Below are 12,843 nucleotides of genomic sequence, written 5' to 3'. Positions count from 1 at the left end.
TGACTCGTGCTTTTTGTACGTCATTAATGACGAATGCACATGTGCACACTTGGATAGTTTCGTTGACAGCGCTATGCGGCCAGTAAAGAAATTATAAATACGACATCAAATGATGGTACCCCTTCCATAGGAGTTGCCGGACATGTGTATACTGTGTGCATATGTATCTACGTATACGATCGTGGAGAGTCAAGCTGCGTTGGTAAGTAGATGCACATATAACCTTATAGTATAAAATAATGATAAGTTAGAGAATTTAGTTTCTTATCAATGTTTAACATAATTAAATTTAGTTATCATTAAATCTGCTAGTATGTTCACTTATCATATTTTTCTGCTTAAAATATTATCTTACTAAGACTTGTCATATTTTTATTACTATTCCATAAATATGTACATACATATATTTTATAGCAGTTACAAATATTGTAACAAAAATATTCTTTCTAAAATTAAAGAATAAATCGTTATGAATATTAAATTTTTTATTACAAACATATTTGTTTTTGCTGTCATTATTATATTTTGTATTACAAAGGTATAAACAAAATGGAATATTTCTAATTTAAAAAATTTGTCGTAAGCTAAAAACTATGACTCTGTAGCAATTTTATTGTTAGTATTTGAAACGTATAGTAGTTTGAAAAATATAGTAGTTTTTCTTTCAAATATACGATCGTTGTAAATTATGATATATACTTTCATACTTCATAACAAATTTTTTAAACTCTTTTAGTTTTTGTAATATTTTATGATTTTGTAACATAATGAAATAATTTTAATTATTTATGATAGAATACTAAATTTATTGTATATATTTGAAAATTTAATAACACTATTTAAAATATTTGAAATATAATTAATATAATATATTTTATAATTTAATGATGATAACTCTCTATATACAGGATACATGAAAAAGCTTTGGAAATATGTAGTATTTGTCAAACAAGCAAAACAAAAAAGTTTTTGATTTAGGAAGATGTTTAATATATAAAACTATAGTTTATAATAAACCAATTACATTGTTATATGTGTTGATACAAGGATTCAAAAACCTGATGCCAAGAGATAAGAGAAATACTGGGGATCTTTCAATATGTTGAACTGTGTGTTGAAATGAATAGAGGACATAGTGAACATATGGTATAAAGCTTATATCTTATTGACAGAAGCACCTTATAACTCAGACGTTAGTGATTTTTGAACCCATGTTTATTAAGATTTTTTGTTTTGAGTACTATATGTTTCTAGAGTTTTCCTCAAATTTTTTTGTACTCCCTGTATAGACAATGAATTTACAATTTTCAAAAATTTTATTATGAAGAAAACGGTTTGTAAATTTGGAGTCACAAAAAATGAAATTAAAATAAAAGAATATTGATTTATAAGAATGTGCTGTCGAAGTTATATGGCATTATAGACAATTAATGTATAATATGTGATAAATAATCATATAAATTTTAATACTCTTTTTTGTATTATATTGCATTTAGACTTACACCCATTACTATCTTAAATGTGTATAATTAATTTAACTGTCTTATATCTATGTTAATTTTAGTTAGTAAAATGTTATGTAAAACTTTATGTTATTTTTCTAAATTCAAGAGTTATCAGTATTCTTTGAACCCAATTACATTTTTTCTTATATTTTTGGTCAATCTAATCTGAGTTTTATTGCATTTTTTATGAAATAATACAGTTTCTTAATATCTTCCTTCTTTGTTGTAATAATTTGCTGTGTACTTCTTCATACATTGGGTAGGTTTTAACACATGCTCTATTTAATATTTAATATGTGTTCTTATTAATTGTTCCTTATTCTTCACTGAAGCCTTCCTGTAAGTCTCAGCTGTGCTTGTACTCTTCTGAATTTTATTGGAAGATTCATTGCTAAGTAATTCTATGCTTAAATTCTTTGTCTTTATAAGCAGTATTTTATATGGATACTTCTGCTTTATTCCTATCTTCTTATATTAGACAATTTCTTATCTTTTCCAATAAAATATTTTTGTTTCTAACTACTTTATCCTTTGTGGCTTGTTTCATCTTTAGGCGAGATTTCCTAGGTCCATCCATCGCACGCGGCTACATCTGACATAGTCTTAAACTAGAACGGGCAATATCCATCGTCTATTTGCGCTAATTGCATACGTTTGACAATCAAAGTGTATCAATCAAATCAGTATTTTTTCGGAAGCACTATAGACCAGTAATTCTTAATCTATAGTCCCCAAGCAGCCATGAAATCTTCACACTGCTAGACTCACACATATAAGTTATTATTTTATTGTTCGAATACAAAATATTCATTACGAGCATATGTATTTATTTATTTATATTAAATCTTTTCTCTTCAAGTTTGAAGGTTGTTGATGAGTAATTGACGAGTTTTTTAAATACACATATTTAAGGTATATTACAGATTTAAATTTTAAATTGTCTTGGAGGTCCGCGACAACAAAAAATTATTTGAAGGAGCTCCGTGATAAACAACATATTAAGATGGAAACTGATCTAGATGCAAACGCAATGCAATCAAACTGTACCGGACTAATTAGTTTTTTTTATTAAATAATTTTATTTAAAAAATACATTTCTGTTTAATAAAAAATAATGACAATTAATAAAAATGTGTCCATTTTTTAACAACAATTAATATTGTTAAATATTTTTATTTTAAAAATATAAGTTAATTTTAAAGGTTCAGACGTAGGGTTTTCCACATATATTTTTGAAATTACATTCCTTAAAAAAATGCAAAAAGATCGGTTTTTTCGAAGGTTTACTCTAGAATACTTCCTTCATAAAAATTAATAATAATTAATTTTTTATGATAGAATTCAATTGCAAAACCTGTATTTTAATGTTCTATAATGAGTAACTAAAACAATTAGTTAACATTAACCTTACCAGGCCCAATCAAATGGCTGGCTTTAAAATTTAATTTAAAATTATACATTCATTGTTATTTCTTCTGTTCATCTAACTTCATATAAGTTTTTTACCTCCAAATTTCTTATAAATGCATAAAAATACATAAATACATGCAAAAATATTGCTATGTCGTCTCCTAGTGTCACTTTTCAGCTATCATCTTTAAATTTTTTAGTTTCATTTCATATTCTGATTAATTTGATCTTTTACCCCTTTTTAACTTTTCACCTGTGCTTCCTTACTTATCTTTTCTTTCTTAATCCAATTGCTATTCCATCTTAATCTTATCATTTAAATCGTTCCCTACATACTATCGTGTTTTACCTATATCTCCAAAATCCTCCATCTGTAAATTTTGATATTAATCTATGTTACAGAGATTTTAATAAATTAATATATTTAAGAAAATGAAACGAGCACGTATAAAAGCTATGGTTACTGTTCCAACCCGAAGGAAACCAACACAAGATGTATCCATTACTGAAGACCCTAATTCAATTGAACCCAATGAGAAAAATAAAGATATATCTAATGACATTTGTATAACGTCACAACAAATTTCAAAAAATGTTTTCCAAGAAACACAAATACAAGATGATACAAAAGATGTAGATAATACAAAAAAATTAATACACCAAATTCAAGAGGTAGAAGATCAAAAAGAGAATGAGGAATTACATGTTGATAATCAGTGTAGTGAATATAACGATGACTCTACAAAAAATTCTGAAAAATCTATGAAAGAAATTGTACATTCCCCAGAAGTTTTAAACACAACACAAATTAGTAAGTATAATGAGCTACATACCATGTTATAAAAATGAATAGCTAGGATTAGAATGAATGACAGTACATAAATGAATATAATAGAATAAATATAATAGGTAGTTATACAGGGTGATTTGTAACTGGTGGTGGTGGTGGAAAGAGGGTGATTCTACGCGAAAAAAGAAGTCGAAAATATAGAATAAAAATTTTTCGTTTGAGGCTTTGTTTTCGAGAAAATCGACTTTGAATTTTCAACTTTTAAACTTTTTTTCAAAAGAACCATATTCACCGAAAGTTCGTTCTGCTCTTTGAATAATACGTCTGTCAGGATGTCGACGATTTGAATACCAGTGCCTGTAATGATCAGCTGCGGCTGATGCGTTACCACCACACGCACGAAAGTATCATGTCTGTATATTCCCGATTGCTGTATGTAGACATGATGGTAGACTAATAGGTACTGATAGTGGATAGCGATAAAAGTCGGATAGTAAGTTAATAGGTAGGAAAACACTTTGGTCACATTGGAAGTGTTTATCAACATAACGTCAATCGAAACAACGATCTATAGTGAGATCCGTTATAACAAGACGTGATAAAGTGCACGCATACCGAGCGAAAATTCAAAGTCGATTTTCTCGAAAACAAAGCCTCAAACGAAAAATTTTTATTCTATATTTTCGACTTCTTCTTTCGCGTAGAATCACTCCCTTTTCGTTTGTACTACTAGTTACAAACCACCCTGTATAAATTTGTACTTTGTATCATTATTGATTTCTAAATTTGTTTAAATTTCTGCATGAAGCCTTTTTTTAATTTGGAATATGTAAATACATTGTGCATTTGTATTAATACTATGAATGTAATGTGTATTATTTTATAAAGGTAATGATTGTTGCAAATATTCATAAAGATTCTTTTAGATTATTTGCTTAGAATGAAATTGATTTATTTAATATCAGATGAACTTTTTATATTATTTATTCTAGTCCGTGCCTTTCGGCTTTGGACGAACTTTCGATTTACATTTCTTACATTTATTGTATTGCACTCCTTAGCATATTCTTATCTCTAGTCGCTATAACTAATGACTATAAACTCTTGCCACTTATGACTACACATTATGTCCTTTGGTCTCTTTTCTCCTTGCTGCGCTACCTTCCTGCCCTTCTACCCCATCTTGTATTGCCTTTGCCCTTCTTTCCTCTATTATTGCTCTTAAGTCCCTTAGTCCTTCCCCAGTCTCATTCAATGTCTTTTCCATGTCCTTTGCTCCTCCTGTTATTTCACATTCCTCTATTACATGTCTCAGGTCCTCTTCTTCCCTTCCACATAGTCTGCACCTTTTTTCTCCCTCCTCTTCCAATGTTCCTTCGCTTTGGTCTCATTTCCACACCTGAACCTGGCTATCATTTTCCTGTCCTTCCACTTCATCCTCCCTTCCAGGTACTTTGGCGTCTCCTCTTTGGTTATGTTCCTGTAGTATCTGTTGTATCTGGATTCCCTTATCCTTTTCCTCCTCTCTTCTGTTTTTCTCTTCCTTCTTTCTTCTACAATTTGGTCTCCTGTCCACCTTTCTTGCTCTCCTCCTGCTTCCCTCTGTGTCCCTCCGTTTCTCACCTCTTCTAGTTCCTTCTTTCTCTTTCTTGCTCTTTTCCCTTCCTGGCCATTTCTCCAGTTTCTCTCTCTTTCCTTTATGCACTCTTTTACCAGCTCCTTTTCCGATTCTAGAATTCTTTTCTCATACCTCACTGCTCTTTTTAGTGCTTTTACCTTGATTTCTTCTATCTTGCACTCTTCTGTCAATATGTAGTTTGGTGTTGTCCTGTCTAGACCTAAGATACATTTTATGTACCCTCTTTTTATCCTATCTAGCGCTTCCTCCATGTTCCAACCCCATACCTCTGCTCCAAACAGCGCCACGCTCTCTACTAATGCTTCAAACATCTTCATTCTCCTCTTGTAGTCCCGTTTGAATATTCTTTCTCCCACGCTCCATGTTTTCTTCATTGCTATCATCGCTCTCCTTTTCCTGTCTTGTATGTGCTTCTCATCACTGCCGTTTTTCTGTAGTATGTACCCTAGGTATCTTATCTCCTCCACCTCTTCCAGTTCTTGCTCTTCCCAATTCCATCTTCTTTGTCTCCTTTTGTTCCTTCTTTTTTCAAATACTACTATTTTTGTCTTTTCTGTGCTTAGCTCCAATTTTGATTCTCTTAGAAATTTTCTGAATTTCCTTAGCATCTCCTTTAGCTCTTCTTCCCTATCCGCCATCAACACAATATTATCCGCGTACGTCAGTGACCATACCTTTCTCCCTCTTATCGCTATGCCCCCGGCTTGCCCTTTCCTTAGCTCATCTTCCAGCCCTGCCACGTAGATGTTAAATAATGTCGGGCTCAGCGGGCACCTCCTGTCTGATTCCCCTTACCAGATGAACTTTTTATAACTTATGCATAAGACACTATTAATTATATAGTTTACTTACATTTAAAAATTAACGAATATGACATTAAAAAAAAAGAAATCAATTTTTTTTAATAATAGTAAAGAAGTGATAAATAATGAATAATACAAATTATTATACAATATTTATTCCTTACATAAAGTAAAGAATATAATATTATAGGTTTTATCATAGATTTATTGAGGAAGATGTGATTATCATAGAAGTTTATCATTGACGATAAGAAGAGCATGGGTCAGAATATTGTCATTGTGAAAAATTGTGATATTTGGTATTGTTTTAGATTCTCCTATAAAATTAACACAAAATCGGACTGGTTTTATGAAACCAACACCAAAATTCGATAATAGTAATAGAATAAGAAGGAATAGTATTCAAGGAAGTGGAGCAAGTACAAGTGAATCTGAAGATGATAGTAGGAGACTATCATGCACTATTGCTAATCATACTAGGAACGATTTAACGCAATCAACAAATAATACAAAAGATGCAGTTACTAATAATATCAAGAATAATTTAATAACATCCAAAGTAGGACAAAAGAGACGTATTTTAGTTTCAGAATCTGCAAGGAAACTAGCAGAAGCTAGAAGAGAATTTCATTTAAAACATGAAAATAAAACCCCAGATAGAAGCAAACTTACAATGTATGATTTAATTTATTATAATCCTGTTACTAATCCCATGAAAAAGTCTAAAGACTCTGCCATATCAACAAGAAGAGTCTCAGAATGTCAGTAAGTATTCTATTCAGTAAATTATGTAATGTAAATATTTCAAGTGTATTGTAATATATCTTAATTTTGGAGAAAATAGTTTCATAAAAACAATATATAAGTTGAAATACAAAAAAATGATCATTTTTACAGATCTGAAGAATTTCAGGAAGAAGAAAATGAAGATGATCCATCATCTACAATGCCAGTACCTCAAGTAAAAGTTGGACCGAATGGTGAATTAATAATAGATGAACAGAGTCTTGTTATAGAGCAAACTAATGCAAAGAAAAGTAGGAAAGTATTAGCAAAAGAAGCTATTATTGATGATGATAATAGTGGAAGTGGATTTTATAAAAAGCGTCAGAAAAGTAAAGAATGGTCCGCACGAGAAACTTTAAATTTCTATAGGGCATTAAATACAATTGGTACAGACTTTTTGTTGATGCAAAGTCTTTTTCCTAACAGAACGAGACAGGAAATGAAGATAAAATTTAAGAAAGAAGAGAAAGTAAATAGACATTTGGTTGAAAAAGCTCTTGCATATCATCAAGAATTTGATACTGAAATGTTAGAAAAGTCATTAGGTAAATTTGCATATTCTGTATTTATTTTTAAATTGATTGTGAATTTATGTTACTTCGTGTAAAATATTTTATGAAAAATATAAAATGATTAGATGATAAAATATACGTAAATATACATAAAAAATAAACTAAAAAATAAACGTAATAACTTCATTGCCACTAGTACCAATTGGTACCAATATCTGGTAATACCAATTTGGTATTGATTAAAGAGTACAAAATTTGTCTTCTACGACTATATATATATTTATACACTTATTTAACATTTGATGAAAATTTCTATTTCAACATATTTTAACTTTATCTTACTGCAAATGTAGAAAACAATATTAGTTTATTGAATTAATCATATTAATTTTAAATTAGTACTCAACTTAACAATAAATTGCAACTTTTATATGAAGTATATTTAAAGTATATATTTTAATCCTAAAAATAATTTTGGCAAAGTGAAGTATATAAATTTATACTTATTAAAGATACGTAACTAAGTGCTGGAAAACCAATATTATGTTTCTTTATTTATTTTATTGGCTTTGCAGTAAAAGATTGAAATAGAGATTATAAAATTATTAAATAGTTTATTTATTGATTAATATCATGATTTTAATTGTTTATTAACAGCTGCATTTGAAACTTCAGAGAAAGAACTTTTAAGTATAAAAGAAAAACGTAAACAACAAAGGATGAAGAAGAATAAAAAATCAAGGAAACGACGAATAAGTAGTAAGTTAAAAATAAATATAAATATTGAATTTGAAGAATTTTGACATTACACTTGCTCAAATATTTCAAGTATTTTCAATTACTTACATTTTAAAATATCTTTGTTAAAGTGATATATATTTAATAAAGAATGTTAAAGCTATCAGTATATTTATTTATTTGTAGAATTAGCACGCAGTATTGGGATTGAAAGCGAGACTGATAGTGAAGAAGGAGAAGATGAAGAAGAAGAAGAAGGAGAGAAAGAAAAATGCGGCTTGGATTCAATGGTATACAAAGAAAATACAAAATCAAATGGCAAATATCAACAAACATTAAATAAGACAAATAAAAAACTTTATAAAAGACCAAGGGATGAGGAAAAGTTATTGACTGAAAGAGATGACGTAGAATCATTAAGTTCATGTAATGATGTTGACAGTGATACTGAAGTTTATCGTGTAAGACCAACAAGATCTGGAAGATTACCAAAAGTAAAAAGATTACAGGGACCTGATATAAATACGTTTGATAATGAAAGGTTAAATTATTGTTCTAATGATCATGAAATTACAATTTCATCAGAAAATGATGCTAAAGTTACAGAGGATTTAATTTTTGACAGTGTCAATTCAGAAATTCATCATATAGATCCTCTTAAAACAGTTATACCAAATATCGGTGACGTAGAACCAGGATCCTTTGTTATTTTGTCAAAAGAATCTCTGGAGGAACCAGGTAAAAGTGTTTTGCAAGTTTATATGGTTAGTTCGGACGTTCATCCTTAAGATTTCAAGGAACCTAACATACATATATCACCAAAACTCTTATAATTCGTAATTGTAATCATTGACTATCAAATGTTAAATCACTTTCAGCAAAAAGAATACTTAATTTAATTTACATGAAAGTTTTTAAATTAACTTAGTTTAATATACATATATCTTTATATCATTTAAAATTTCTACTGAAAATGTCACATACTTGTATATTATATTTAAATTTTTGGTAAGAATTCAAATGCACTTATGTATATTATCTGTTTATAAAAAAGCACTTGATAGTGTTAGTTCATTGTTTTAGTTAAATTTTTACTTTATTTACTTAAATTTTTTAATATTAGACTAAAGAAAATTGATTTAATAATTCCTTCATAATGTGATTTGTTTGATACGGGATTATAAAGAAGATGATAAACAGAAATTATAAAGATAAGGATGCAAATGTTAGACTTCACAATTATGATAAACGTAATATAGAACAATTAGTTCATGTAAAAAATTTAAAGATTGTTCTATTTCCAATCATTATAAAATTCAAATTAATACATGAATATTAAATACCACTTCTAGATCCACAAGCCAGGTTCGGATGTTTATTATATCTGCTTTTATATAAATCTAAAATGTCCAATCATAACTCTGCCTATTAATTATTGCCAGCACATATTGTTATACAATAGCACATTCTTTGGAGAGTGCTATTTTCCATACAGTGCATTAATTAAGTAATAATAATGCTAATTCTTTAAATCTTAAATGTGGCCTGGAATATATTTCAACTTTTGAATGTAGTCGTGATTATAAATGTGAATTTGATTGTTATATTCCTAGTTTTTGAGTTATAAATATTTATGTAATATTTGTTTTTTATGATTAATTACGAAACCTAGACAATATGATGAGTATTAGACTACTTTCCCAAAGATTCAAACGAATCATACAATATATTTGTAATTTTATAATCTTGTTTGATGCTTTTATGTATTTTTATATGTATTAAGTTCTGTTAAATAATTTCCATACATTAGATTTTAGCAACTATCATGATGCATTAAATAAGATTGTAGTATTTAACATACCCTCTTAAGACTATCTATTAGAGTTCAATTTATTTTAATTACATTGATGTTATTTATATTGTATTTTATTATCATTTTCTAGATTGAATAATATTCTATCACATTGGAGCAATTTAGGAAATATTGTAAAATGATGATTTTTGTAACATTTTTTACATGAACATATTTTGCTTATATATATATTTTAATAGTAGTTTATTATGTATAAATTTTATTAGTAGTTGAATTCATCATGGCTTTATAAATATCAAGCAAAGAAATATTTTCTGAAAATTTCATTTGTGTAAATATGAATTAGGTTGTAATCGAGTTAAATTAATTTTCAAAACTTGACTAAAATGTACAAGCTACATAAAAAATAAATGTCACGATCACCACTGTGAGATTCTATACCTCTGGATTGGTGACGATTTGTTTAAAAAAGTTCCCGTAAAATTTACCTTGACCTTGAATTTTAAAATCAGATTTTGTTTTATTTACGACATATTCTACTTCTCACGAGGACTAAATTTTTCAAAGAAATCACAGGTCGAAACTCAATCGTTCGTTTCAAAAATAATATTTAGAAATCATCAAAATTAAGCCATGAAGTTAGATGTGTTATTTTATCTAGGATGGGTTATCTCACGTGCTAAGGAATAACTTCCTGTTTTCTCATTAATATCACGCTATTTACTTCTTATCTGACTAAGAAAAATAAACAACATAAATAAAGTCAATAGAAAAGCCAAAGGAACTGTAACATCATTTTCCAACGGAACAGCTGAGTTCCAATCTGTGGTTCCTGTAACAAGTTTGGTCCTTATAATTAATAGAATATGATGCACCAAAAAAAAATTGGCCTTGATATTCAAGGTCACAGTCAATTTTGCTACAGCTTTATTTAACGACTTTTTTTAGCAAATGGTGGTCATGATATTTATTTTGTATGCACTCTGTACATATTTGCATCATTATGATATTGTAATTTGGTTTTAATTGTTTAATATATATACTTACCTGTTAATTCTCTATACTCCAAGCTTGGCTTATAAGTATAAGATTAGTATCTGTGATGTTATTGCATACTTCTCATGCACTAGCAGGATAAGGTACACTTATGGGAATTAAAGAACTAAGTATTTCATAATTTTGCCTTTATCATGTTCAACATCCAGGACACCTTCCACAGTTATAAATAACTACAAAAGTATTTTACTCATTAAAATAAGATTTATCCTATTAACAATAAAGAATAATGTGTAAAAATAGCAAATTTGCATTATTCAATAAATGGTATATTTTCTTTGTTTAGAAATATTACTATTAATAAGGAAAGTGCTTGTTCGAAGTTATTAGTACAAAAGTTAAACTAATTTAGTATAATTAGAAAATTAAAATAATATACATAATAGCAAGAAAGTTTGTATTTAATTACTTTTCAAAGAAAGATTTGGTGAACTTGTAGAACCATTCCGTCCTTTCCGATTTCTATAATTTTTTAATATTTTGTAAAGTTCAACACTTTGAACAACTTTTTCGTACACGTGTAATGGGGTCGGTTTCGCTTATTTTACAAGATATTCGCAAAAAAACTGCAGGTTCCACTAGAGTGTATTTCTGTCTATAGTTGTGCGTCTGTGACTGCGTATGCGTTAGTGTTGATTGCAGGCCATTGGCCGCTTATTTTTTGTTTATAAACAAATATTTACACATACATGCGAAACTGCAAGAATTGTCTCTTATAATTAATTTAAAAATGAATATCATCAACGTATTGGGTTTGGATTAATTTTCGTAATTCCGCCACGGAGTCTGGTAACGTTTGCGTGAAATAACAAATTAATTACAAAAATAATAGACGAATGAATAATTGGTACTATTTTACGAAATAGAATAATCGTTATATTTCACGGCAGCCGGCTGCCTTGCAAGCGATATTGGAAAGTTTAATCCAAACTCAGACCCCACTCATTAATGATATTCACTTTTAATTGAGTTATAACTTATAAAAAGACTGCATTTCTTACAGCTTCGTATATGCACGTTGTGCACGGGATCTTTACGCTTGTCCAACTCTCTTTTATAAACAGATAAGCAGCCGGCAATCGGCAACTCATACTAACGCATATGTTGCCACAGATGCACAACTACGAATAGAAATACTCTGTAGCGATACCTGTAGTTTTTTGCAAAATTAAGCGAGATCAACAGTAATATATATAAAGAACAATTGCTCAAAATGTTGATTTCTCAAAGTTCTACAAGTTCACCAAAGATTTGTTTATCTTGATTATAAATGTATAAAATGATATAGGAATTCATAGCAAATAAATTTGTTTAAAAAGTGTAGTTTGAACTTCTTCAAATATAAAAATGCAAATTGTAATTAAATTTTGTATAAAGAGATTTAAATTAATTTTGTATATTATGGTGCATAACATATATCTTTTTCTAATAATGTTAGGTTTTTACAATAATATATTATATGTATATAAAATATATAAATATATACTTGAATATTAATGTTATATATATTCGTTCATTTATTTATTTTTTGTTAAAGGATTGATTTAAATTTGGTCAAGTTCATACACTGACAAGATTTTCGGCTTTGAACAGAAGCCTTCCTGTAAGATACAAAAATCATATATACTATATACATACAGTACATATGTACTGTATATATTGGGTATATATGTTGATATATATTGGGATAGTAAAACTATCCCAAAGTAAAGTACAAAAGATCGATATATGATAATATTTAAAAACCAAATATATTTAGAAATGTATATATGTATGAATTAATAATTATTA

The 12,843-nt window shown here is 28.5% G+C and overlaps 1 protein-coding gene across 3 annotated transcripts; it reads left to right on the top strand.

The window, feature by feature from the left end:
- The first annotated feature begins 69 nt into the window (after positions 1-69).
- Positions 70-12,375, top strand: LOC122566275 (transcription factor TFIIIB component B''). 3 transcript variants are annotated; one of them, XM_043723303.1, is made up of 6 exons: positions 70-202; positions 3,318-3,726; positions 6,459-6,912; positions 7,045-7,478; positions 8,103-8,204; positions 8,370-12,375. In XM_043723303.1, exons 2-6 carry the CDS (start codon positions 3,348-3,350, stop codon positions 8,969-8,971), a joined length of 1,971 nt encoding a protein of 656 aa, XP_043579238.1. In that variant the 5' UTR covers positions 70-202; positions 3,318-3,347; the 3' UTR covers positions 8,972-12,375. The 3 variants fall into 3 exon arrangements, with proteins under 3 accessions (XP_043579238.1, XP_043579237.1, XP_043579239.1); XM_043723302.1 differs by lacking the exon at positions 70-202 and adding an exon at positions 1,012-1,146; XM_043723304.1 differs by lacking the exon at positions 70-202 and adding an exon at positions 1,059-1,192.
- The last annotated feature ends 468 nt before the right edge of the window (positions 12,376-12,843 follow it).

This window comes from Bombus pyrosoma, linkage group LG3 (assembly GCF_014825855.1).
Source record: "Bombus pyrosoma isolate SC7728 linkage group LG3, ASM1482585v1, whole genome shotgun sequence".
Lineage (NCBI taxonomy): Eukaryota > Metazoa > Arthropoda > Insecta > Hymenoptera > Apidae > Bombus > Bombus pyrosoma.
Note: the sequence above shows the minus strand (reverse complement) of the source record. Positions and strands in the feature narration are given on the sequence as shown.

What these genes read in the sequence shown, in the direction of transcription:
- LOC122566275 (XM_043723303.1), top strand. Translation starts at nt 3,348, where the DNA reads ATGAAACGAGCACGTATAAAAGCTATGGTTACTGTTCCAACCCGAAGG. An exon ending in TTTAAACACAACACAAATTA is followed by an intron (nt 3,727 to 6,458) that starts GTAAGTATAATG and finishes GTATTGTTTTAG; the next exon opens with ATTCTCCTATAAAATTAACA. An exon ending in AAGGAAACGACGAATAAGTA is followed by an intron (nt 8,205 to 8,369) that starts GTAAGTTAAAAA and finishes ATTTATTTGTAG; the next exon opens with AATTAGCACGCAGTATTGGG.